General features: G+C 38.7%; 2 protein-coding genes across 7 annotated transcripts; one reads left to right on the top strand and one right to left on the bottom strand.

Annotated features, from left to right (window-relative positions):
* Positions 1–228: 228 nt before the first annotated feature.
* Positions 229–8,176, bottom strand: NPY5R (neuropeptide Y receptor Y5). Its single transcript, XM_058720989.1, has 2 exons — positions 7,845–8,176; positions 229–2,116 (listed from the first exon to the last, which is right to left on the bottom strand). Exon 2 carries the CDS (start codon positions 2,105–2,107, stop codon positions 767–769), a length of 1,341 nt encoding a protein of 446 aa, XP_058576972.1. The 5' UTR covers positions 2,108–2,116; positions 7,845–8,176; the 3' UTR covers positions 229–766.
* Positions 7,434–27,945, top strand: NPY1R (neuropeptide Y receptor Y1). Of its 6 annotated transcripts, XM_058720993.1 has the most exons (6): positions 7,434–7,546; positions 15,946–16,009; positions 18,715–18,977; positions 20,688–20,791; positions 25,292–26,144; positions 26,249–27,945. In XM_058720993.1, exons 5-6 carry the CDS (start codon positions 25,449–25,451, stop codon positions 26,699–26,701), a joined length of 1,149 nt encoding a protein of 382 aa, XP_058576976.1. In that variant the 5' UTR covers positions 7,434–7,546; positions 15,946–16,009; positions 18,715–18,977; positions 20,688–20,791; positions 25,292–25,448; the 3' UTR covers positions 26,702–27,945. The 6 variants fall into 6 exon arrangements, with proteins under 6 accessions (XP_058576976.1, XP_058576975.1, XP_058576977.1 ...); XM_058720992.1 differs by lacking the exon at positions 15,946–16,009; XM_058720994.1 differs by lacking the exon at positions 15,946–16,009 and having other exon boundaries at positions 18,871–18,977.

Genomic DNA, 27,945 nt, shown 5'->3' on the forward strand with positions numbered 1-27,945 from the left:
CTGTACCCAGTGCTTACAATTTTGATCATGACTTGGGCATACATGTGTCATTTGTTATGATTTGCTGAGCATCCTAAATGTTTTTGGTATTTTCACAACCTAAATATTAAGAAGCCTGTGAAGTGGAATTGAAGATAAATAGATAATATATATTCCTCACATTTGAAATTAAATGATCCTTAGGAAAAATATTTTTGCTTATTATAATTTTCAACCAAAAATACTGAGTTGGTTCGATATAACTTTTATTTTAAATAAAAATTACAATTTATTCGTTTACAAGACAAGATTAAATGAAACTTAATATAACTACTATTTAATTTTTTTAATGTTTATTTAGTTTTTGAGAGACAGAGCACAAGTGACAGAGGGGCAGGGAGAGAGGGAGACACAGAATCTGAAGCAGGCTCCAGGCTCTGAGCTGTCAGCACAGAGCCCGACGCAGGGCTCAAACTCACGGACCGCGAGATCATGACCTGAGCCAAAGTCGGACGCTCAACCGACTGAGCCACCCAGGTGCCCCATATTTAAAATGAAATTACAGAGTGTACTGACATTGACTTTATGTAACTAAATGAACTCATCATATTATATATAACACATGAAAATTATCTTCCATATATTATGAATTGACATTCAAATCCAGAACTCTTATACATAAATTGAATTTCATGTTACTAAAACGTGTTTACTACACATAAATAGTTATTGTGAATGTGTTTTAGACCATCCCAACATTTGTTCTTTCCTTGATAAACATTTGGGATTATGACATATGAAGACACTGTATAAGGGAAATTAAATCAGCTTTGATCCCATTATTAAGAAATCCATACAGAATAGGATTCAGACAACAAGACATCATGCCTAACAAATGACAGATGCAATACACCAACTTGAAATGCCTATTTGAAATAAGGTTATCATTAAAATCAGTTACCACATGGAAAAGGTGTAGTGGCATCCAGCTAACAGCAAACACCAATATCAATATGGTTAGTCTATAAAAAACACTTCGAGATCTCTTTTTTATCCTCATGATCGAACGGTTTACTCTCATTTCATGAACGTCTGAGTTTTCTTCAGGTTTCATCTCAAAGCAGGTGGGGACTCCTGGTATGAACTTACTGGATGACGAGAGCTGACTTTTTACAGACCCAAAGTTTTCCGGAAGCATTCTTGAACGGTTCTCTTGAGAAGGTCTTGCTGGAGCAGGTAACACGCACGCTGTCTTCTTGCTGTATCTTCTTCTGTGTTTTCTGATGAATGAATAGCTCCATTTCTGGCTGCTGGAAAGTTTCCCCTGAGGCCCACTCTTTTTGAATGGATGAAGAGTTAAGTTGACCATCTCATTTTCTTCTAGTTTGCTTTCTTGGTTGGACAACCCACAGCTTATACTCCTGCAGACACTGGTATGACTTATGGTTAGACACACCAAGGGCAGAATATACTGAACTAGCAATAAAGAGATGGTAAAAGCAATTCTGTATGAATCGGATGGCCACGACTCAACGCATAAATACCTGCTGCTCAGCAGTGTTGAGCCAAATGTTTCCTGAAGTTCCACCAGACTGTGAAACACTGGAAGGGGAGAACAAATCGCAAAACCTAGCGTCCAGACAGTAGCTATCAAGAAGTAGCCATGGTTTGCTGTTAAATTATTAGATATAGGATGTTTTATCATATGATACCTGACAATGGCAATTGATATTAAAATTAAAGTTGAGACCAGAACTGAAACACACTGAAGAAAAGGCATAATATGACACATGACTTTGCCAAACATCCACTGATCCAGCAAGACGGAGGTCAGTGTGAAAGGTGAGCAAAACAACACAACCAAGATATCAGAGAAGGCCAAATTTCCTATGAGGAAGTTTACTGTAGTCTTCTGGTTACGCTTTCTCATGAGTGCCATTAAAATAAGGAGATTCCCCATGAAACCAAGAAGACTCACAAATGTGTAAAGTCCAATCAGAAAATACTGCAGGTCATCTACACTGCTTTTATAGTCATCCCACACTGGGAAATCAGAGCTCCGAGGGGCCCCAGTACTGTTCTCAGTGGCAAGTGTCTTGTTATAAAAGTCCTGGAGCTCTAAATCCATATCACAGTCCTGCTTGGAATAAAAAGACATTAGTTACCAACTTAAAAAAAAGAGTTACGTGACCACTATAAATTAATACACTGAGAGGGAAACTAAATTTTGCAATTTGCTCCTGTTACCTTACTAATCTCCCAAAAAAGTTTTGGGAGGTCTTGAACTGGTTCTAAGAGCACAGCAAATATCAGCCAATAACAATTACAGTAAATCTAAGCCTACCATCACTTCTGTGGTGTGTTAATGTGTTGTAAAATAGCAAACCTTGTTTTTTAAATTTATGTAGATATGACGAAAGGGAAGGAAAAGGCAAATATATGTAAGAGCTTCAAGATACCTAATTTACAACAGCTCATTGCTATTATTTATCCTGTCACGGTGCCTACTCATGGTGTAGTCACATAATCTTACCTTAAACATTCCTTCATTTCCAACTTCAATCAAGGTCAAACTTAAAAGTCACCTATGCTAAAGTATTCCTTAGTCTACTCAACTGGATGTGATCTCCTCTTTGGAACCCCCATACTGCTCTGTTTATAGCTGTCTGATGCGAATGCCACAATTTGCTTTGCTATGCAATTAAAATGCATACCAGCCTCCCTTATTTATTTATAAGCAATGGAAAAGCAGAAAATTGTCCTTTATTCACTGTGGCATCTACCACAATCCATGGCCCAATAACTTCACCATCGTGGGTGCTAAATAAATATTTATGGAAAAATGAAAAGTTCAAACAAGTGTCTAGTATCTTAAATATTATCTTGCTCAAATTTAAGCTTCTCAAGTGTAGAAAGATCACCCCAGGACTTAGGTGTATACAGTAGGCACTTAATAAGTGTTTATCAAGCTGTACTGTTGACTCTGTGTGCACAATACTAGATGGCAGTCATTCCATGATCAATTCTTAGTCCTTTAAGAGGTGACAGATTATCATGAATTAGGATAGCCACTGGCCAGCAGTCTGCTAGTGTTTAAAAAAAAATTACCTATTTACTTTTTAATTTAAAAAGTGAAAATAATTTTCAGCTTTAAAAAGATTGAATACATTCATATGGCCGAATGAAAATTTACATCTTAAAGTTAAATGTATAAGTAATACCAATATCATACCCCATAATAAGTTTTTTCATTTCAAACAAAATTAATAATGTAATATTATTAATAGCACAATGGTATTTCTTATTTATTGCTACATATTGGAGATTTGACAGTATTGCCTGATGAAACACAAACTGTCTATAATATATCAGTAAGAGGCAAAAGGGACCTCTTGTCCTCTTTTTTTATTTTTTTTATTTTTTTATTTTTTTATTTTTTAAGGTTATTCATTTTTCAGAGACATAGAGAGACAGGCCCAGGTCATGATCTCACAATTTGTGAGTTCAAGCCCCGCGTCGGGCTCTGTGCTGACAGCTTGGAGCCTGGAGCCTGCTTAGGATTCTGTGTCTCCTCCCTCTCTCCCCCTGTCCCTCCCCAGCTCATGCTCGCACTCTGTCTCTGTCAAAAATAAATTAACTTAAAAAAAAATGTAAACAAAAAAAGTTACTCACGTGGCCTACTGAATCATTTTATTCATCATATTATCAGATAATTGCCTCCCAGTAACTACTCTGAATGGATTAGTGAGCTTCTAATCAAAGTAGCCTTGACTGGCCTTTTTGCCTAATTTCCTGGGTTCTGATAACCCCTGGTTTCATCTACCTTGTTTATAATCTTATTTGTACTTATAACATGTACAGGTTGTTCCTGTGTATCCTGCTTATTCATTCTTCTTTTGACTCACTTTCTTGAAACAATCCTTTTTTGTTGTAGATCTGTGGTTACTGATTGCTTTTTCTACTACCAAGGTAAGGACAAAAGAGAAGTTGCATAGATGATTCTACAATGGCTTTGTGTTTTCTTGGGGCATGTAACTGAAGGATGATGCTCCTTTAAAGTAAAATATTACTCTCCACAATTTTTTGAAGGAAAAGGAAATGCAGCATAATTTGGGGTAATAGAAACAATGGAGTTTTGAGGCTTAACTTCAGATTGTCTCCAATGCAGTGGTCAGTCTTCTCCATTGGACTGTAATGGAGATAAAGGAAACGTCTTAATTCTTTTTATGATAGCAATGGTGCGCAAGAGAATTATGTTGTACATAGAGGATACTAAGTAAACACTTGCTATTTATCACTTAAGAAAATAGTTTAATTTTCCCAACCTTGAAATAATAGAAATGAATCATTTGGGGAATATAGGAAAATTCAGGATAGAGTGTGACTATATGTCTATATATATATATATATATATATATATATATATGTGTGTGTGTGTGTGTGTGTGTGTGTGTATCTTTTTACATAGACATATATATAGGAACCACTGAAATTAGACAGGTTTTCAAATGGCCCTAAAATGAAGATACATCCATAGACAATGGTGATAGTTTAGCACTTTAAAATTTTAAATGAGGCATCTTCAGTCATAAAGGCTATCACATAAGCAACATAAAACTAAAATAGCAAAAAATATTTATAACATGTTTTTATTTAAATGTAAAAGAAATACATCAGATTGCATCGTGTCACTAAAATTTTTCTCTAACAATACATGTCCATAAAATCCTCAGTTCATTACATTATAAAAACCACTGCCTTATCAGTAAGCAGATGAAGGAAATGTCGTCCTAAGTATTCACTGGACACGGGAAACACTGAGGGCAACACTTCTTGCCCTCCTTAAAAAACTCTACTTTAAATACAATTTTAAAGGGGAGGCTCCTTTTATTAATGAATAGCTAAGATTAGTTGTTCCTTCCCTTATTCATTCAACTAGCATTTACTGAACAGCTGACGTGCTAGGTGCTCTGCTAGGCTCTGGCATAAAGGTAACGAATACAAGGTACTATGTGGTAATATTTCCAGGGGTTAATTCAAGGCTACACAACAAGTAATTAATTATAGACTGCAAGTGCCTGAGATATAAAAGGCCCTAAATGGATTATGAATGAATGAATGACATTCTCCTGATTGCTAGTGATATACTTTTTTACTATGGCACAAACACACTGTTGCTGAAAATCATGGATGCTTACTTGTACCTATTGACAGATTGATAAATTATCATTTTTTCTTATGTTTTTTCCCTCTCCTAACATTCATTCAACATTCATTTTATTTTAGTGTGACTGTGCTGCTGTTCCTCTAACACAAACCGCTCCATCCCATCTAAACATAAAAATACACATGACACCTAACATGATGCTCTGCACTAAATGAGCATTTTGTGAATCTTTGCTCCAATGACTTCTCACAACGAGAGATATTGCAAATAGGGGGAGAAGAAAGGGGATGCAGAGCTATTTCTTTAAAAGTGCCCTCTTATAGGGCTCCCCCCACCCAGGGCAGGCTATCCAAAATGGACCACACATTGGCATGCAGATTATTTTGAGCTGAAAATAATCAAGACCCAAAAGACTCAGGAAGAAACTTTGACCTCCCCACCAACTGCCTAAAAAATTTTAGATAGGGGACCTGTACCCACAAAAGAGCTATTTATAGAGATTCCTTTTTACCTAAGAAACTTAACTGTATAACAGGGCAACTTTTGTTTTCCAAGCATCTCCTACCTTCCTGCTAGTAGCTTTCCTCCCTTACCCCTCTCCTTAGCCTAGGATGACACATATGCCTCATTTTGCCTGTCTTTGGAATTTCCATGTCTGTGTAGATTCCCCATAGGTAGGAAACTAAATTTGATTTTCTCCTGTTAATCTGTCTCAGGGAAATTTAATTCTTAGTCCAACTAGAAGAACTTTGGACAGAGAAAAATTTCTTCCTCCCTGACAATAGCCAGGGGAGGTTTTAAACAGTAGGAAATAGTTGTCCAATAAGATTTGTCTTTTTTTTTTCTTTAATTGAAAAATCAAAGGTAGAGGAACTACTTTAAAATGAAAAAAAAAAAAAAAAACCACAAAGGATTTCTTTTCTTACACTTACCCCTTCACTTCCCTGAAAAGCACAATAAGCAAACATATAATGGAAATGTAAATCTGTTTAATAATGATCTGCTTTTCAACAAGTGTTATAATGAACACTGTACAATCCTATGCAACATACTTTACACATAATAAAAGTAATGCAATATGTGGACTTTCCTTCATCTCAGAGTGCTAAGCAAATTATGAGATGTAACCAGAAAGAATGTTTGAAAAGTGAAATATTATTTTAGAGGAAACTTGATGCTGACTGTGTGAAACCTTTGTTGTGCTTACTTATGAGCTTTTCTTCTTTCGTACCCAGTTTTCTCTCTCACCATCAGTTTCCACAGGGCTGTACATCCAACTTCAACCCTCACAGTAAAAAGTGGAAAAAAATAAGTTCTTCCTCAAAGTGTGGTGACTGTGAAAAAGTCTTTGTAGACTTAGTGTAATTTTCTGATATTGTAATTTTCTTATAAAAATCGATCTATATCTGACACCGAGACAAATGAAATCTTCCCAATAGACTTTAAGTATGTGAGGTAGATAGCTCTTAAAAAGAATAGGGGGGAACTCAGAGGATTCTAAAAGACAGCTTATATATTTAAATAAGGTTCCTTTGTTAAGATAATTTCCTGTCTTATGAAAATGCACATCTTTGCACAGAGGATGCCAATCACACACAAAAGAATAAAATACATGAATTTTTTTTTTTCCTCTAGCAATGGTAGAATATCAACTATCGCCGATTTTGCTATCATCCTGGAACAATGGCGAGATTCCATGTTCTCCAATATTCCCATGATTTATTTTTAAAGCCAGAGTCTGGCAAAATTTGAGTTGGAAAGATAAATACAGCTCTGCTCAGCTGACAAACACGCAGGCACGCGCCACCCTCCCTTCTCAAGTCTAACAGCAGAGTTTCTCTTCCCTTGAGAAATCTGAAATTTTAAATTGCATTCGGACTCAAAATTCTGTTGAAAGCCTCAGGCTATTCCATGATCTGTGGCCAAGTCTTTCGACTTTGATCCAACACAATGGTTCAGTTTCTTTAAAAGATAAACTAAAGGTCTGTGAACTTGGGGATAAAAATTCCCTGTTGGTGGAATTCGAGGTGTATGGATGTCTGGTATTGCTCGCATTTGTCATTTGAGGCCACCTTGCAAACAGGAGCGCAAATCCAGGCGCGCGGCTGCCTCCGGGTCTGCGGCCAGCTGCGGGACCGCGCGGCAGGTGGAACTGCCCGTGTGGAGCCCGATGGACTGCGCCCCGGGACCTCGCCAGAGCCCGGCTAGGGCTGTGCACTAGCCGAGCATCCCGCGGGCTGCCGTTCCCTTGCCTCGGACGCCAGCCGGGCTGCACCCGGGGCTCGCACCCAGGGGGAGCGCTAGGTCCCCGCGCACCCCCCTCCCGCCTCCTCCTGACCAAGCCCCAGCTCGGATTCCGGACACTCCTCCTGGGTTCGGCCAGCGCCAGCTCCACCCCGGGTGAGTACTTGCCCCGCACTAAAGAATTCCGCTTGGTCCCTTCCCTGCTCTCCCTTCAAGCCTAACAGTTGACTGTTCGGCCACCCCCAAATCCCCACTTTTTCACCGCGCTGCCTTGGGCTTCCCCACCCTCCGTCTCGGGAGATCCCAATACACCCGGGGACCGGGGACCGGGGACACGGGTGCGGCTCCCGGGCCCGGAGCGGACTAGCCGCGCGAGCCAGAAACGGCCTCGGCCCCTCCCTGCAGGCCCACCCCCGCGTGGAAGGGAGCGGCGGGGAGAGGCTGAACCCCGTACCTCGGGGCTCCCGGGCCGGTGCTGGTGCCTCGGTTCCCGGGAACGCGGTCGCTCCTGCGCCCGAGCGAGCGGCGGCTGCAGGGGGAGGACCTGAAGGTGGCGGTGGGAAAGTGGTGGGGGTAGGGAGGAAGGAGCGGGGAGCAGCGGGGGTTTTAGAGGCGCCTCGGGAACACGTGACTGCTCCCGGGACCCCAGAGACCCTGCTCCAGGGCGCCTGCTCCGCGCCAGCTTCTCCCCAAGCCCGGGGTCGGGGCATCCCAGCCCCTACCTTGCTGTTTGGGGCCCCAGGAGGAAGCTGCAGGCCCCCGGCAGGGTACCCCGTCATCCTGGCCTCTGGTTGCTGGCCGAGGCCAAGTTAACTTGACGAGCTGGGAGATTTTTGCCGGTTGTGTCCCCAGGCTGGTGAAGTGAACTCGGAGGCTTGAGCTGATGTGGGAGTGCAGGGGTACCTCTCAGAGCTTAGGCTCCCTGAGAAAAAGCTTCAAGGCCCAGGTTTTCTCTTTGTTCGGAAAAAATGAAAACCAAAACCAAAACAGAATGCTGCTCTTTCTCCCACCCTCTTGGAGTGAGCAAGGGAGAAGTCTAGGTGGAGAGGCTGATCTGGAGGGGCAGGGGACACAAAGGGGTCAGCAATTTGATCCATCGCGGAGAACAGGAAAAAGGATTTATTCCCACTTCTAAGGAGAAGTAGTTGTGGGAGTGGGCAATCGGCGTGGAGCGGAGGAGTGAGGGTGAAATGGGATCCACGTTTCCCAGGGCTTTTCAGTAACATAAAGAAGACTCGGGAATAAAGAATTGTGATAGGTTTTTTTCTTAAAAAAACAAAACAAAACAAACAAAAAAACCCAACTCATTAACCAAAAAACACCGCAAAACTTAGCCCTCTGTTTCTTCTCAATGTGATTCCCATCCTCAGTGTTTCCCAATCTGTGGTGCAGGTTGGCCTTATTTTTGTCAGTCATTAGTTGGCAGGTATTTTAGGCTTCTCTGCCCGGTGTGCGTGTACGTGTGTGTGTGCGCGTGTGCGTGTAAGAGGCAGGGAGTGGCGAGAGAGAGGGATGGAGAGACACACTGGAGAAAGAGATTGGAGGTAGAGATCCCTATGTTTTTGACCATGGCCTTGCAGGAGGAAGATTGTATTTGTTGTATATTTCAAAACTGAAAATGATTATGTGACAATCATAGCATCAAGTGCTTGGTGTTTGGTGCAATCCAATGGGACGTGCATTCTGTAAACTGGAGAGGACCATGTCTCTTGGGAGCAAGGCGATTTGTAAATGTAATTTCTGGGGGCAGCAAACCCTGGTGGTTTCCCTAGAAGTCGACCGAAATTCTTGTGCCTCTTCTCTGCTGAATTTTAACATATGACACCCAAGGGATCTATACATTGTCATTGTGTCAGCTAGAAAGGCATCCAAGAGCTTTTAAATACCTCAGGCAAATCCAGTTCCTATTCCATTCTTTTCTGTTTTATTTCTAGAATTCTAGTACATTCTCCCCAAATGCTTGACAGAATAGTCAGTCTGAGCAGGCCCATTGGATCCTGCAGTCGGTGAGCTGAGGGATGGTAATGTCAACACGGGGGGACTGGTGAGAAAACAAAGTTTGGTTCTTAGACTTTCTTAACTCCAACATCTGCATGGTTACTGCACTACACATTGCCACATAAATGTCTATGCTTCCATCCGTTGCACGGTTATAATACATACCTTCTTCAAATATGCATTGTCTTTAAAACAACTTCTAAATGAACCCCATTGTGACTATCTTCTAAAATATTAGTTATGGTGCAAGCTTTTGTATGTTAAAAATACAAGATGGATTTTATTGTTTTCTTTTCCACTAATTTTTTTTTATAATATCAACCCTTAGGTTGAAGTAACTGTTATTATTAGAGTATTAAAAATAAAAGGCCAACATGTGATTGAGATGGAGATTTTGATTAACCCACCATTCCTTTCCCACTGCACACACAAACATGCAAGCCTCAAAAAGGGAGTCAGAATCTCTTCTTTAAATACACATTCAACATACATGGAATAAACAAATTATTAAGAATCTTTTTTTTTTTCTAAGATACTGTCAACTTGAAATTCCAACAATATGCTACATAAAGAGGAAGATATGAAGATCAGTGTGCTTTTATCTTCAAATTTCCCAGGAGGGATTCAAAACTAATCATCATCACTCTTTGTAGACCATAATAAGTAATTTTGTTCCTATTTTATGGAGTCAATTGAAGCAGGTAAAGTCCTACCTCTGGGAACACAGATAGTAATGTCCACTTCTGCTCTATATATTTTTGCTACTCACTATTTATAAAATACTCATTTGGGAAATTAAGTTGGATTTTATGCGTGCTACGAAATTAAACTGGGTGTTTTCCAGTTCTCATGGTTCTTCATCAGTTATGAAAGAAAGCATATCTCTAAAGGTGAAAGTTAAAATCACTCGGACTCCTAAGACAAATTATTGAATAATAAAACACTCTCCAAACAATGCTGGGAGTGACATTTCTCTGAGGAACATGTCTGTTGTTTTTGTCAAAGTTATTGCTGTATTTTAATAACAGGGACCATTTGTGAAGGATGAATACTAAAGTGCTTTAACATAATCTCAAATGATATGTAATGTTGATATATAGGAATATATAGGAATAGTGGTGACAAATAAAGTAGAAAAATAGTGTTACTTTATGTGATGCATTTTATTTCTGTGAAGATTTTTGTTACATTCATGAAGAATGTTACATTCATAAAGAACATTTCTTTTGCCACTGTTTCTATCATGGTAAATTTAAATCCTTAATTCTTAAAAGATGTGGGAAGGGCCATTTCTGGGTATTACCAAAAATGTTTTTGTGATGCTGATTGATGCATTGATTTCTTTGGAATTGTAATAGTTTGTCATATAATCAATATTTAGGACTTAAAACAAGAAACTAACATAATTGTGAAATACAGGCAATTGTTTTAAGGTACAAAAACAAAAAAAATATTAACCCAAAATGTCGAGTGCATAGAGCCATTTTCCCAGATAATTCGATGATAATTTTGAGGTCCTAAGGGGGCACTATAAACACATAATTGCCTTCTTCTGACAAGCACTGTGCTACTTAAGCAACACTTTATCTTTCCTTTTGATTTTCTAACGATTAAATCATTAAGCATAAAATAGTGACTGATTTCCAAACAAGATGTATGGTTCTTTTTTTAAAATAAATTTGCCATGTTAAAAATACATAAACACATACATGTGATACACATATATATATAGTTATACAATCACAAATCACAAATGTATTTGTATAATGGACACAACCAGAACACCTGGATTTCATCCAGGTTTTATTCCAAATTACTGGCCGGGCTTTAGACGAAACACTTGACCTTTTTAGTCTTCACTTTCTTTGTAAAATGAAATGCTTTGACTAGTAGATATGGAATCCCCTTTGAGCTCTGACTACCTATGACTTTATGCCATTAAGAAGTATGCATTATAGACATATGTGTAGAAAAAGACACTTTTTGGATCTTCAGAAAAATGTTATGGTCATAGAAATTGTTTCTCTCCTCTCCATATTAGAAAAAAAGAAGAAGAAAATACTGTTGATAGTTTTCCATTATACTGGCACATTCTCTTCCCTGCAGCTATAATAACTATATAATGATACTTGATACATTCTTATTAAAAAATGTGGATGTCTTACATATGAACAAATGATTCTTTTTTTTTTTCCTTGGAGAGAGAGAGAGACAGAGTGTGAATGGGGGAGGAGCAGAGAGAGAGAGGGAGACAGAATCGGAAGCAGGCTCCAGCCTCTGAGCTGTCAGCACAGAGCCCGACGCAGGGTTCGAACCCATGAACTGTGAGATCATGACCTGAGCGGAAGTCAGGCACTTAGCCAACTGAGCCACCTAGGTGCCCCAACAAATGATTCTTTATCTAATTATATCATTTTAAAAATTTCAGCACAAGATACAGAAAAGAAGAAGACATAATATTTCTATCATGTAAATCCATATATAGGCCATATATTCTTCCCTTCTGTAAATCAAAAGAAAAAGTGGTGGTGTTGATATGCTCCCCCCAATATTGCTTTTTAATATAAATTTCCATTTCTTAGCTAAATTTTCATGGTTAGTATTTTAAATCATACTTACAAGTTTAAATATAGCTTTACTATATTTAAATGGAAATGAAAGAGAAATGGTTTGTTTGTTTTTGATGGTTTGTTTTGAATAGTCTTTAAAAAGAATGTTTAAAGAGGTGCTCAAAGCAAAAGCCCAGAATCAAAAGTTGATTAAATGGCGGTTAAATGATATGCTCTTCAAAAATGTATCTGTTGCCATATTCTTATTCTTATCACGCTCACAGGTATTTCAGCTTTTAAAAGTATATTATTCAGCAAGTAGAAAAAGTTATGAGACATTTTCATTACATATTATATGCATTTTTAAAGGCAGTAGGATTCATTTTTCAAGTTTACACTTAATGGGGAAAGCAGAATCAATACATAAAAAAATAAAGAATATGAGAAGAATCAAGACAAGTATACAGTAAGATATATATGTATAAAATATATAATATTTACAGATATGTAAAGTATATGTATACATGTAATATGTGTATGTATAAAAATAGCAATAATCCACCATAACTAAAATGCCTAAGACATATTTAAATGTTTGAGATGAACAAATGGGTTTGGTTTGTGATGTTCATAGTTTGCGTTATCCTACTTTATTCCTTGTTCTTCAGCCCTTCAGGAGAACTTTTGTCAGTATCTTATGATACACCAGATAGAATTCTGGGCTGTGCGTTTAAGGAGATGAAAAGAGTAGCCACTACCTTCCAGAAATGTGTACAAATAAATAATTAATTACATATAGCGTACTAAATTCTGTGTTAGAAATAAACTTAGAGTCCTGCCGGAATATAAATAAGACACATTCAGCGTATGGGGGCATCTGGGGAGATTGAGAGATATAAAAGAGGGCTTCATAGTAGACAAGATCCTTGAACTGAAGCTTGAGGAGAAATTGATGAAAGTTAAAGCTCCAAATGGCAGGGATGGGCAAGTAAGAAGTGGGGAAATAGCGTCAAGGTGAGAGAGGGTGTTCCAGTTGGAGAAATACAAATAGTTCAGTATGCCTGAGTGTGTGGGAAGTGGTGGAGGATGATACTGAAAATATTGGTTAAAAGGACATGGCACTTGAAGGGTTCAGAGAGCAACTCGACTGTTTAAGCTGGGGAGGGATATTACTGGAGGGCTGTGAAAGCCACTGAGGCAGAGAGACCATTTTGCAGACAAAGAAGTACAGCTTGATGGATATGAAAGAACACATCAGAGACATGTTTAGGGGGTAAAATCAATGGGAATGTGTGAGCAACTGAATTTGAGGGTGTGAGAGAGAAACACGGGACAATTCTTAGATTCTGGTTTGAGGGATAGAGATGATGACAATGACTGAGATCCCATCTACTGACTGAGAAGAGAATTTGCCAATGAAGCCTGAGAGAGATCTGTCCTCTAGAGAGAGATTTAGGGTTATGAGTATACAAGCATGTAATTGATGGCAAAGAATATGATTATGCATTAAGGGTTTAAAAAAAGGAGAAGATTAAGAATGAGATGATAAATTTGGGGATGTCTGGTCAATCAAGGAAGAGACAAGACCACAAAAGGCAGTAACACACAAGCCTTTTTGGGTGGTGGTCTTGGACAGAGTTGCATGATGGGAAGTCTCTCCCAGCAACAGTGCCTCCAGAGATAACAGCTCATCCAGGGGTGCTACATCCAGAAGAGAGATAGGACAGGGGACTCTTGGGGAGAATGGGAAAATAGAGAGTGGGCTTACTTATCTAGGTGACATCCCTCAGTGGCCAAGTGGGGAGACTTGGTTCAGAAAGCTCCAAAGGGCAGCAACAATTTGGTATCTGTCATGGTGATAGGATTTGTTTCATCTCTGGTTTACACATGATGGGTTCAACTTCTCAGAGTATGAAAAGTAGATGGATTCTAACTGGTTAAAAAGATACATATTAAAATTAATTTAAAGCAATTAGATGTGTGAGAAATTGAGTTTGGTGCTGTCTGGCTTTGGGCTAATCGTCGTAGCCTGCTGTGAAGAAGAAAACAATATGGGGGCCACTTTAAGCTAATACACATGTGCCATCTTGGGCCGATTTATATAGTAGGGTCCTGGGAAGGAAAACAGCTAAAGAAGTAGAGAGAGACAGCAGATCCTGGGAGAGGAGACTGAGGAGCATCCAGGAGGGGATGAGTAAAGCCTGCAGTGTGGAGTTCATGAAGTCAAAGGAAAAGAAGATTCCAAGAGCATAGGATGGTGTAAAGAGTCAAATGCAACATAAAGAATAAATATAATAAAGTCTGAATTGTGTCCACGGGCTTTGGTCATTGGTGTTATGGGCAGAGGTGGGTAGGTGGGCCATATTTGAGGAGCAAATGAGAGGACAGTAAATGTTTTTTTTATTTTGGGAGAAGTTACCAGAAAGAGAAGCAACTACAAAAGCAATGACATGGGTGAGGGAGTTACAATGAAAGAGTGAGCAATTTTATTTTTGTTTTCGTTTTAGTATTGAGCCAAGAAAACGGAGTTGTTGAATAAACAGGTGTTATACTTATATTATTGTGTAACAAACCTCCCAAATTTAGTGGAATAAGACAACAACTCACTCATGGAATTTATTCTCATGGATTGAGTGGGAGAGCACAATGGTGGTGGCTTGTCGCTGTCACTTGGTGTTTCGGGTGTCAGCTGGGAAAACTCAGTGGGCTAGGCTGACTCAAAGCCTGGGGGCTGAAACAGCTGGGAGAGAGGATTCACTGCTGAAATGAGGGATATGGAATTTAGGGAGTAAATACGCTATCATTTTTACTTAATTCAGAAGGAAGGGGGAGTCCATTGAAAATGGGATATGAGGTAGGAGACTAGGGGAGAAATGTGACAATTTGAAATATCTTCTAAAAGGAGAGACATGGGAAGTCACTCAAGCCCAAGAATTTTGGGGTGATATTTAAGGTTCAACGAAAGTTTTGAGTGTGTAGTTTCAATAATCTATGCAGTTGCATTATTTTCACCTATATGCTATGCTAGTAGAGAGTGGTAGCCAAGCGATTTCCTGGGTTCAGAAGAGTCCGATTATACCCCAGCCCATCTTTAGATATTTTTCCTCTTTGTAGATTTATATGTATCTGGAGAAAGAAAAGCAACAGCTAGACTTTAAACAAAGGAATGAAGAAGGGATACTTACCTAAGCAAAGTGTTGTGAAAAGGTCTAATGTTAAGCCTGAGATTTGGGGAGTGGGGCAAGATGAACTGTCAGACATACTTGTCATAGACGATACAAGTTTCAGAGGCAGTGTTCACATTTGTCCTTCTCACCAGCTATTCCTACTCCATGTCTTTGAGAGGAGATATGAAGTGAATAGTGACAAAAATCAAAACAAATAATAGTAACAATGGCAAGCTCTGTTCATTATACCATGTAATAAATACATAATGTGACACTTTTGTAAAATAACATTATACTTTTGTTGAATGTCTGAAGGGTGTCTGACGAGGTGAGATCTACAGTAAAATATTTGGATATTTACTAAATAATTTTAAGAGTCTAGTCCTCTATAGTCTTATTCTAACAGATTTAAAAAAGATACTCTCAATCTGTGGGCTATGTGACTGAATGAGAACTTTCTTGAAGTTCATTCCCATTTCTAATCAAGAACAAATCCATAAATATTACTTAGTTCCTCTACACAAGGAATATATTGAATTGTTTGCCTACATACTTGTATAGTAACATTTTAAAGAAAATTTGCACTCCTTTCTGCTAGTTAAGTCCCAAAAACAATTAATAATTCTTAATTAGTTAGTCCAATGAATCCAATTGAATTAAGTGATTGTATTGACGATTTGATTGTACTAACCAATTTAGTCAAAACTCTTTACCCCCTATATTTCATTGATTTTAAGATGAGGACTTTATTAAAAAAATATTTTAGTACTCTCACTTTGAGATTCTTTTATAATCGATTGTGTGTCATTGCTTTACTGGAAGCATTTTCTCTCTTTCTCAGTGGTCCATAAAATAATGTTGCAATCTATATTCTGTGACATCATCGATTCAAATAAATGCAATAGGTAAGTTACAGAAAGAAGGAAAAACTGACACCTAATTAATGCATAGACTATGAACTGATTCACCAGCATGGTTCATATTAAGTTTTACCCCAGTGGAATTTTCTCCTTACAATATCATCTACGTTCTAGTTTTCCTATGTAGTGTTAATGCCTATCAAGATTTAGCTGAGCGATAATTTATGACAATTTTCCTGTATCAAGGCCTAATAGCATTTTAGAAACTTTAATTAACTCTTGGAGCAGAAATTCATCAAGAGACCAATAAAGTAGTTACAATGGATAAATTCCAGCAGCAGGTAGAGTGATACACTTTTATCTAGGCAGTCATTGAATCATGCAATTTAAAGGGCCAGACCATTTTCTGGATGATAAAACTAAGGTCTACAGAGATTTAATGAGGAAAGCCTATTCTTCTGTTTAAATGACAGAACAAAAGACTTGCCCAAGAGAACATGAGAACAGGTCATTAATTTAATTCTCCTAGTCATGGTTTATAGGTCAGAATGCTATGAAATTTCAGAAGGCAATACACAAAATGGAAAACTCTCTCCCTAGCGAAGAGGTTTTATCTAGTTTGAATTCCAAATAAGAAAGTATAAAACTGGCTGTTCATTTAAGAGTAGAAAAAGAATTTCTTTATTTCACACATATCTTCTCTTTAATACATCTTTTGAGGAATTCACATTACTCTTTAACACATGTCTTCTGAGGAACTCAGATTATGCTATTTGAAACCTTCCATAAGATTACATTATATAAGAGGATCTTATGTTGCATTAGGTGATTATACTATCCTGAATTTTTTGATTTTACACTTTTTAAAATTTAATTTTATTTTACATTTTACACTTTGAAAAAGTACTTAGTAAATGATACTCCTGGAGAATTATACAATTTGCTGCTGTTGGTGAGCATTTCAAAACTTGTTTTTGCATTACAGAATTTGACATAGAAAAGTCTTTGAGACCAATGAACTTTCAAAGAATGGTATTTAATATTAATATTTCAAGAATGCAGCTTTATGAATTTGCCTTATGGGGGACACTTTATGGCAATTCAGTTAGAAAGGTAAAATACAATGGCCATGTTTATTTGGGGCATTCTTGCAGACATGACTTTCTTAGCATTGTTGGGAAATACAGAAAGGAAAGTGTCTAATGAGTCCAGATTGTATTTTCAGCTCCAAAATATTTGCTGACATGGCACAAATGTTTACATGAAAATGTATTCTTCATGGAGAATTAAATTATTACATTTGTAATTCTTGGAGCAGAATAAAAATAGCCAGTTTGATGATCAAAACCTTGGGGCAAACTTGCTTCTCAGAATGTGACTTGAGGGAATGGAGTAGACAGGTGTTTAGAAACCTAGAGTTATTGCTCTTTAAAAGAATTTAAATTCCTAAATTATGCCTTATATTTTCATCCTTAGTTGAAACAAAGAAAAGAATAAAGGAAAATATACTTGCCATTTTACTCTGTTTAACCAGTAGTAGGATTTTGTAAAATGTATGTTCCCATCTATTGTAGTTTATTTATTACATGACCACGATATTTTAAATCTTGATCATAATCCCTTTTCAACTATATAAAAATATGTCTAATGACAAATATTTTAGATTTCCTGGAAAAAAAACCAGATGTTTACCACACTATACAAATAAATGAGCTATGACTTATACTGAACTTTAAATACTGTTTATTTTGCCAGAGAAAGAAAACATATTTTAACAGTGTAAAGTTTAGGTCATTCCCTTTGTCTTGGAATTTTTTTTTTTTTTTTTTTGGTTTGAAGACAATGCAATCATAGTTGTTATGTAACAAAACTTTTATGCATATCCTAGGCAGTGTCCTGTATCTTTATTAGGAGCACTTTTTATTTTTTTTGGCAGCTTGATTTGGAAGAAGTTTTATTCATCCTCACCAGGAAATAATGTGTGTATGTGAGTGTGAGTGAAATACACAACTTTGGTTTTTCAGAGTGGAATACAACTATGTACAACATCTGAGATCAGTGTTATCAGTAGTGATCCTGAATCACCGGGCACCATGATGGCTTTGCTACCGTCAATGCACTCTGTGTACATTCCATTCTTTTCTTCCTAACGTTCAGTACAAGGGTAGATTAAGCACCGAGGAAATGGCATTGACTTTTTGACCACCAGGGAAATGTTCCGTTCAGCGTGCTCCCCTAAAAAAAGCAGCTAGGCACTGGGAACAAACCTAACTGCATTTTCTCAGTGGAAAGAAAGAAGGACAAAGGCCAGGCTAGCTCATTCGAGATTTGCTACTTTTGCTTTTTAAGGTCTTCTCTTTGTTCGCTTTTAAAATGGGGGCAAAAGAAACCAAAAAACAAAAAACTTTTCGGTACTGGTGTGAGAAATATACAAAGGTCACCAAAAAAAGCAAGGAACATATTAGTAACATTGTTGCGGTGAATTTCACATTTCCTTTTCTCCTAAATAACACCCCCTTTCAGTCTTGACTTGGGCTGACGCTCCAGCTTTTCAGCCGGGTAGAAGTTCGGCCACAAGATGGCACTGACCAGCAAACAAAGGAAAACAGTGGCTCTGACTTTCTAAAGCCCTGTGACATTGTCTTGCTTTCCTGGGAGTCCAGGACTGTGGGGATGAGTGCTTACTTTCCTTTGCACCGTGCGTCTGTGTTTAACAACGTGTGGATATGTTTAATTTCTCTTCCTTCCAGAATTCCTAGGCAACGCACCCCCGAAGAGTATACCCAAGCTGAGGTGTTTGTGGGGGAAGCAGCAGGCGCTACTCGCGGGGCGCCGTCACGTGATCCGGGGATAAGGTGGAGTTCGGCTTTAAGGGGGCGTCTCTTCCTATCTTCATCAATCTTTAGGATTTGAGCAGGAGAAATACCAGCGGATCTTTTCTCCCGGCTCTATCCCTTCCATTACCATTCTTCCCGCTTTAATAAACGGGCGAAAACGACGAATCCAACAGAGGGTAAGTTTCAAGTTTACACCTTGTTAAGGACTTTTGAGGGGGTGGAGGATGAAAGACGAAGGAAATAAGACCTGCCGAGTGCCCGGAATTGACTCTGGGAAACTGAGGTGGGGCATGGAGTCAGCTTTTCAGTTGGGCTCCCGGTGCAGGTAGGTCGCAAGGTGCTGCAGATGATCGGACAACTCCAAGAGCCCTGCCCATGGGTGGGGGCCGACGTTCGTAACCGGGAGTTGGCGGCATCCGTGCACCCTGCTCCGCGAGGATTTCCGGACGGGGATCTGAGTTCTTGCCTCTTCGGGTTCTCGTAAGGCTGTCTTCCCTTGACCTCGCGCATTTTCCACGGTTTTTTGGAGCTGGCTGCGCTAGAGGCTGCGCTGGAGTTTGAGCGGAGGGAACCGGTGGCTGGGATTGTCTGAGGAAGGGTGGGTTTGGCGAGTGACCACTCGCCGCTTTGGTCCCCGTCCCACCGCACGTGTCCCGCGGGGGGCCCGCGGACCCCAGCTCAGGCGCGGCGCCCCCAGACACTTGTGGGTTCCCTGCGTCTGGGCTGGAATGGAGCCCCGCTCCGTCGGTGCTGGGCCCTTCCAGTCTGTCGCTGCGCCCCGGTAGACACTCTGAGCTCTAGCCTTTTATTTCTGAGTTTCAGTCATCCAACTCTTTAGCTCCTTTTGGAACAGCGATGATGGGACCCGGCAGGGTTAAGAGATTGGGCATGGACTGGAGGTAGATAGAGGTGGCTTAAGAGTGTTCAGTTGGTCTCTCCAGGTAGACAGGCGAATGTCTTAAGAACTGAAGTTGGTCCAGAGAGAACTGGCTGTGCTTCTTTTATTTTTGGTTGGTTTGGATGCTTTGTTTGCCAGTCTCATCACGGGTGGAGAGACCTTGATAGATGGCTGGCAAATGGAAGAGGGGGCCAGAAGTGTAAGAATGAGGAAAATCGGGGGCAGTTCACCTAACTACACTGTATGAAAAAAGGTGGGCATGTAAACGTGGCAGCAGGAATTTTGATTTAACCAGCCCATTTCATTCTTTGGTAACTGCTGGAGCACAGGAAAAAGTTAGGGGAGGGCAAAGAGGGAGTGTGTTTTGACATCTCTTTTCTTTCTTTCTTTCTTTCTTTCTTTCTTTCTTTCTTTCTTTCTTTCTCTCTCTCTCTCTTTCCTTCCTTCCTTCCTTCCTTCTTTCTTTCTTTCTTTCTTTCTTTCTTTCTTTCTTTCTTTCTTTCTTTTTTTTTTTTTCCAGATCGTTCACATTTGCCATGCTTACCTGGGTCCTACGAAAAAAGCATATCTCACTAGGTGGCCCCCAGGCATGGGGGAAATGGAAAGCTTGCTTGTCACTACCTGGACAGAGAAACAGTATCTGTCAGTCCCAAGACTCTAGAATGCTTTCCTGGTAAAGAGAGCAGAAAGCTGTCCAGCCCAGTACCCCACCTATGACTAAAGACTAAGTGCTTTTCGGTGGGTGACTACTGCATTATTAGTCTCTTTCCTTATGGTTTTAAGGCAGCTGTCTGTTGAACCAGCCCTCCTGGGAGAGGAAGGAACAGAGAATTATGTAACTCATGTAGATAAACTAGCAGTAACTTTGGGAGGCTCTATGTAATAAGGCTGACATTTCTTTTCCAAACACATAAGGTGAACAGCCAGTTGTGAGTATACAAAAAAATTTATCTGCTGCAGGTTATGACCAGAAACCCTGTATTTTCAGGTAGTAACAGCACTAAGAACAGCAAGCAGTGAAAGACCAGCATTCCAATTGGAAAGGATAAGGAAATTTCCCTTTGGAAGGGGGCCAATTTTCCATCTGATGATGTATGTAGTATTTCTGTTTTGTCTCTAATTGCTCATGACCGCTATATTGAGATTTAACAACTTTTAATTTTTGCAATGTCTTTAGTTGCATATCTTATTTTAAATATCAGAATAGTGAATGTCATTATTTTTCTTTTGCAAAGATTATGTGAATGCTTTCTCTCTGAGTATTATTTGCTGACAGCCGTTCTTTCTTGAAATTATACTAAGGTAGGTCGAAAATACACATTTTATCCAGTGCAGAAGGGTTTTACCAAACTGGAATGACTACCCAACATGCACTTAGAAAAAGAGGCTTTGCAAACACTTAAAAAATAGTTTGCATTTTCTGTATAGTTAAATTAGCATCTACTTAATAGAAAGACTGCTATTCCTCACAGAGCATGTCCATCAAATGTAATTCCAGAGGGTTCAGAGTTGAATTTCAGTATATTCACTTAAAACCATCTGCAGGAAGTGGCCTCTGTAGCCTGTAGTTGTAATAATTTGAAAACTTTTACATTAATTCCAGTATGTATGGAATTTTGTCAAAATAAGTCAATGGATTTAAATTTTCAATTTTTCTTCCTTTGCACTGTAAACGCCTCAGTCTGGGCCTCCACTAGCTCTAATCTGGATTATTGTGTTAGCCTCTTAATGAATCTCCCTACTTCTCTTTCCTGTCTTAAATCTGTTGAAAGCAGCAGCTACAGTAATAATGTAAAACAAAGCCTGTGACTTTACACCTTTGCCAAAGACTCCACTGGTTCCTCATTTTTCTCAGAGAAGAAGTCAGACTGTCCCATGGAATAAGGCCTTACATAATCTGTTCCTCTTCTGCTTACCCTTCCTAATTATTTTCCTACTAGTCTCTCTCTTACTTATCCTACTTATCATTGGTGTTTAATACACCAGGTAAACTCTGGCCTCAAGGATTTTGCCTTTGTTCTTTCCACATGGGATACAGTCGCTGACATATCAACATGGCCTCCCCACTCACCACTTTCAGGTTTTAGCTCATATGCCACCTTTTGAGGCAATCCGAGGCCTTCCCTACCACCCAGTAATAAAGTACAGGTCCCGACAACCCCAGAACCCCTTCCTTGCTTTATTTTTCTGCGTGAATACTTATCATCTGGCATACTATCCCTTTTACCAGTTTATTTTTTCTTGGCTTTCTTTGCCCACAAGACTGGAAACTCACTCCATGAGGTCACTGTTGTCTCCACTAAAACAATGCCTGATACAGAATAAGTATTCAAGAGGTGTCTGTGTGGCTCAGTTGATTAAGCATCCCACTTCGGCTCAGGTCATGATCTCACCATTGGTGAGTTTGAGCCCTTTGTGGGTCTCTGTGCTGAGGTGAGGGCTCAGAGTCTGGAGCCTGCTTCAGATGCTGTGTCTCCCTCTTTCGCTGCCCCTCCCCCACTCATGCCCTCGCTCTCTCAAAACTAAATAAACATTAAAAACAAAAACAAAATGTGTTCAATAAACATTTATTGGATTAATGAATTTTTTCAGAAACAATTCCTTTTTTAACACACAGTGGAACATTTTCCCCTATATACCTGACCTAATAAAATGATTATTATAATTAGCATCCATCTTGCTTGTTAAAAGGACTATGACAGAATTGAGTTGTTGATGTTAGGATTAATTCACCCAAGAACCTGCTATTTCAGCCACGCACCTACTATGTCAGTCAACACGGTTTTTTATTCTAAATCTAACATTTGCGAAGTCCTACAAGGTATATACACTGCCTATCTAAAAGAGGTTATGTCATAATTGGGAGGAGCCAGTTAAGGATTCAAGGGCACTAAATGATGCTTTCAGAGATGAGTAGAGTTTGGATTGGTGGTGAGACAGAACAGCCGGAAAGAGCAATGGCAGAGACGAAGATGAATGTGGAGGCTGAAACAGGCTGGGGGGCACCTGGTGGGCTGTGAGGACCTGGAAAAGAGCACTCACAATGGGGCTGTTGGAACAAGGAGGGAGGCAAAATGTAGAGGTCGTCAAGTGTCAGGCTGAGGGATGTACTCATATGTGTCTTAGTCCAGGATTCTGGTGGTGTTTAGTGACAGGGAACCAAGAGAAGTCATAGGATAAAGAGGATACACTTTTCTATCATGCGAGTTTCACTTTAAATAATGAAGAGAAACTCACAGTTCACTAAGTCATGTTGACTATCACGATAGCAAACTGAATATGAAGTACGCAAAATTTTCTTGCATTCTTCAGTGAGGAATTTTCAAAGAAATGTTAGATTATTGGGACGCCTGGGTGGCTCAGTCGGTGAAGCGTCCAACTTCAGCTCAGGTCATGATCTCACGGTTCCTAGGTTTGAGCGCCGTGTTGGGCTGTGTGCTGACAGCTCAGAGCCTGGAGCCTGCTTCAGATTCTGTGTCCCCCCTCTCTCTCTGCCCTTCACCTGCTAGTGATCTGTCTCTCTATCAAAAATAAATAATGAATATTAAAAAAATGATAAATTCTCCAAAATAAAAAAAGAAATTATTTTAGATTAGATATTTAGATAATTATTTTAGATTAGATATTTAGATTTAGATATTTTAGATAATTATTTAGATTAGATTATTCTCCAATGTTTGTTCTCAGACACTAAGAGACAGAGGTTATCTCTCTGCCTTTGGTATTCTTGAGAGAAAAATGGTAATTACTGCATTAAGTTTGTTTATTTTTTATTTACTTATTTTTAATTTTTTTGATGTTTTTTTAATTTTGGGGGGGGTGGGTGGGAGGGGCAGAGAGAGAGAGGGAGACACACAGAACCTGAAGCAGGCTCCAGGCTCTGAGCTGTTAGCACAGACCCCTATGCAGGGCTTGAATCCACAAATTGCAAAATCATGGCCTGAGCCAAAGTCAGACACTTAACCAGCTGAGCCACCCAGGCACCGAATTTACTGCATTAAGTTTAAGAGTCATTATTTACTGGTTGTTGCACAGAGGAGGGGAGAACCATGCTTCTAAAAACATTTACACTTGAAATCATTCCTCGTCTTAATAGTTTCATTCTCTCTAAATGTAGGAAATCTTTATTTTTATTCAGTTTTATAAAGCTAAATTGTGGTTTTATAATAAAAAACACCTCATGTTCTAGAAAGCAGAAACACTCAAAAAAAGGTTCATTAGAGGTGTCACTTAAAAGGCAAATGTTTCATTAAATTCTTACCTCCTTGAAATGGAAGTAAATCTGCATGATTTTCTTTATTCTCACATAAAAAAGAAACAAATGCAATTCCCTTTCTTAACACAAGCACAATGGCCTGTTAATTAACATAAGAAATCCCTAATCTCCTATATGTATTTAACAATCTAGAGGAAATCAGATTTTTTTTTTTTAAAGGAGCTTTTAACTTTAAAAAACCACCATTGTCTGTAATTTGTCCTGTTGGTGAGAAAAGAGTCTTTGCATCACAAAATGCTGTGAAAGATCAAAATTACCACTAAAATGTAGACCCCTGCATTGTGTGGGTATACAGTCTAGCGGGGAGGGAGGATATTTACATGTATAAAACCTTAGAAATCCTTTGAAAGCTTCTGACATTAATAAAATCATAGAATCTTAAAAGTTAGAAGGAACTTCAGCGTTATCCAGTTGAATCTCCTTTCTACACAATGCAAGAGCTCCCCAGAAGTCTTTTGTGTAGTAGCTACAGACTCTTGTGTATGGAGCGCTCCATAGTTCTGCAGGCAGTTGATTTCATTTGATTAAACTTCTGTTCACATCATAGTGATGTGAAATTTGTTTTGTTTTTAATACACACTAATATACTTCCCTTGGTCCTGTTTCTAGCTTATGTAGTCAGACATAATATTCTAAGCCCAGTTTGCTAACGTGCATGCTACCCATTCAGATATGAGAAGACGTCTATACCATGCCTATTCTTTTCTGGATTAGACATCTCCCTTCCACAGTCCTTCATAGGACAAAGTTCTCATGTTGCACTGTATTGGTCATCTCCTTTGGAATATACTTGTGCCAAATAATGTCTGCCTTAAAGAGTAGTTCAGTGTACGGTGGAGCTGTTAGTACAACTTAGTGAATTATCTCATTTCTCTAATATAAGAGGAAGAATTAGGGAAATGTGGTTTTTTTGCTGTTTTTCTTTGTTTCATATCTTATGTTTTAACCCATACATTAAATTTTTTTACATGCTCATTTTTTACAATATTTAGGAATCTGTTGACAGTGGTTTATATAAGACTTTGGGCATGAGATTTACACACACCTTACTGATTTACAGACTACTGTATTTTGCTGAGTCAAAATGTAGTAATGTAGTCAATTGCTAGTTGCTAGCCAATTAAAAATATTAGAAGAGGTTTTCCTCAAAATGTTGGCAGTGTTTCTGCTATTTTTTTTTAAAAAAAGGTGTTTATAGAGATTACATTTTGTTTCTTTATTTCAGTGTTTTCACTTAAAACAGCACTGTGAGTCAGAAGTCATTTTGACTGCCTTCGGTGAAATTAGTAATGCCATTGGTCATTTTCTCTTTACAGATTGTTCAGTTCAAGGGAATGAAGAATTCAGAATAATTTTCATAAATGGATTGTAAGAATAAGAAGAAGAATAAGAATAAGCTGAATATTTGATCTGCTTTGAAGAAACATATTTTCCATTTGTCTAGAATAATCTATAACAACCAAACCAATCAAAATGAATTCAACATTAATGTCCCAGGTTGAAAATCATTCAATCCTATGTAATTTTTCAGAGAATTCCCAGTTTTTGGCTTTTGAAAGTGATGATTGCCATCTGCCCTTGGCCATGATATTTACATTAGCTCTTGCTTATGGAGCTGTAATAATTCTTGGAGTCTCTGGAAACCTGGCGTTGATCATAATCATCTTGAAACAAAAGGAGATGAGAAATGTTACCAATATCCTAATAGTGAACCTTTCCTTCTCAGACTTGCTTGTTGCCATCATGTGTCTCCCCTTCACATTTGTCTACACATTAATGGACCACTGGGTTTTTGGTGAGGCAATGTGCAAATTGAATCCTTTTGTGCAATGTGTTTCGATCACTGTGTCCATTTTCTCTCTGGTTCTCATCGCCGTGGAGCGACATCAGCTGATAATCAACCCACGAGGGTGGAGACCAAATAACAGACATGCTTACGTAGGTATTGCCGTCATTTGGGTCCTTGCTGTGGTTTCTTCTCTACCTTTTCTCATCTATCAAGTACTGACCGATGAACCGTTCCAGAACGTGACACTTGACGCGTTCAAGGACAAGTACGTGTGCTTTGATAAATTTCCATCGGACTCTCATAGGTTGTCTTACACAACTCTCCTCTTGATGCTGCAGTATTTTGGCCCACTCTGTTTTATATTTATTTGCTACTTCAAGGTAAGAAAACTTCCCCCTGCCATTTCCATTTTAACCTTCTTTCCACAGAATTCCACATTAACTTGGTGGTTCTATTTGAACTTTTTTTTTCTCTCTCTCTGTAGATATATATACGCTTAAAAAGGAGAAACAATATGATGGACAAGATGAGAGACAATAAGTACAGGTCCAGTGAAACCAGAAGAATCAACATCATGCTGTTGTCCATTGTGGTAGCATTTGCGGTCTGCTGGCTGCCTCTTACCATCTTTAACACTGTGTTTGATTGGAATCATCAGATCATTGCTACGTGCAACCATAATCTACTATTCTTGCTCTGCCATCTTACAGCAATGATATCCACTTGTGTCAACCCCATATTTTATGGATTTCTGAACAAAAATTTCCAGAGAGACTTACAGTTCTTCTTTAACTTTTGTGATTTCCGGTCTCGGGATGATGACTATGAGACAATAGCTATGTCTACCATGCACACAGATGTTTCTAAGACTTCTTTGAAACAAGCAAGCCCAGTCGCATTTAAGAAAATCAACAACGATGATAATGAAAAAATCTGAAACTGCTCTAGCATATGGCCCCAGATGACACCTGTCTAAAACCAAGCACAACCCACAACAATACTTGTATTCCCCCAAGGAGTGAGGTTGTAATCATTTAAGAAAGACCAAGATTTGTTTGTCTTGCTTTTTACCGCTTTAATTGTAACTGTCATAATTAAATTCGGACAAAATGTATGGACTTTGGAATTTTCTGACATTAGTTTGACCAGACATCCTTGAAGTGCTTTTTGTAAACGTATGCATATAATACAAAGACTTTTATACTTGACTTGTTGGAATAAAATTGCTTTAAAGGACTACTACTGACTGACTTTAGAAGCACGGTATCTGATACGCATTAGATTGGGCTATCCCTATTTCATTAGGTTACACGGTCAATAGATTGGGCAATCCTGATGTAATGATAGACATTTCAGTCTGTTACAGAGGTGACAGCAAAAGCAGCATTCGAGATGTGGAGCTGAGTCTCTGTCTTACATACCTACAGTCTGAAGTCATTGAAGAGTGATTTGCATTTTTTTTTAAATTTGAGACAGGATTTAATTTGCTCCTGATTTATCACTTAAGATAAAAATGCATAAAAATACTTCTCAGCTGTGAATATCATGGGGAATTGGGCCACCCACAAGAATTAAGTGGGAAAGCAGTTCTCTAACTTCAAAACTATTTTGGTACCTGACAACCAAAGGGTTTCAGAGCAATTAATTTAACAAGCAAACTAGTAGTGCAGCAAATAGTTGAATTATATTCATCTGAATTGTTGGTCAAGAGGCTTTCCATTCTTCACAAACTGTTCAGTGTCCAGTTTTTTAGCCTAAATATATATGTGGCTTAAAGGTATTTCCAGCTTTCGATATGTAAAAACACAGAGTGTATTTTCCATACATCAGTGCCTATATAGTAACTCATTTTTAACTTTTTCAATGTCCGTTTTTCAAAGGAGGACACCAAAGTATAATGTTAAAAGAATGTTCACCCTGGCTGGCAGGGATAAATACCTGAAAACTGAGAACACTTCATATAGCCCATTTTAACTTATATGAACTGTGTGCCTTGTGTAGTCTTGTAAATAATGTACTGTATAGAGTACTAAGTGGTTGTGTTATATTAATATACTTAATTTCATGCATCCTGTATTCATGATTGAGGCTCAGAGTCATTTGGAGAGAAGATATTTTAAAGAACAAGATACAACTTCAGTGTATTATAAACGTATTAAATGTGTTTGATTTTAGAAGGCA

This window comes from Neofelis nebulosa, chromosome 3 (genome assembly GCF_028018385.1).
Source record: "Neofelis nebulosa isolate mNeoNeb1 chromosome 3, mNeoNeb1.pri, whole genome shotgun sequence".
NCBI classification, from domain to species: domain Eukaryota; kingdom Metazoa; phylum Chordata; class Mammalia; order Carnivora; family Felidae; genus Neofelis; species Neofelis nebulosa.

Bases quoted from the DNA above. Each gene is read 5' to 3' on its own strand.
- NPY5R (XM_058720989.1), bottom strand. From the start codon at position 2,107: ATGGATTTAGAGCTCCAGGACTTTTATAACAAGACACTTGCCACTGAG.
- NPY1R (XM_058720993.1), top strand. From the start codon at position 25,449: ATGAATTCAACATTAATGTCCCAGGTTGAAAATCATTCAATCCTATGT. The intron at 26,145-26,248 runs GTAAGAAAACTT...CTCTCTCTGTAG, and splicing joins TATTTATTTGCTACTTCAAG to ATATATATACGCTTAAAAAG.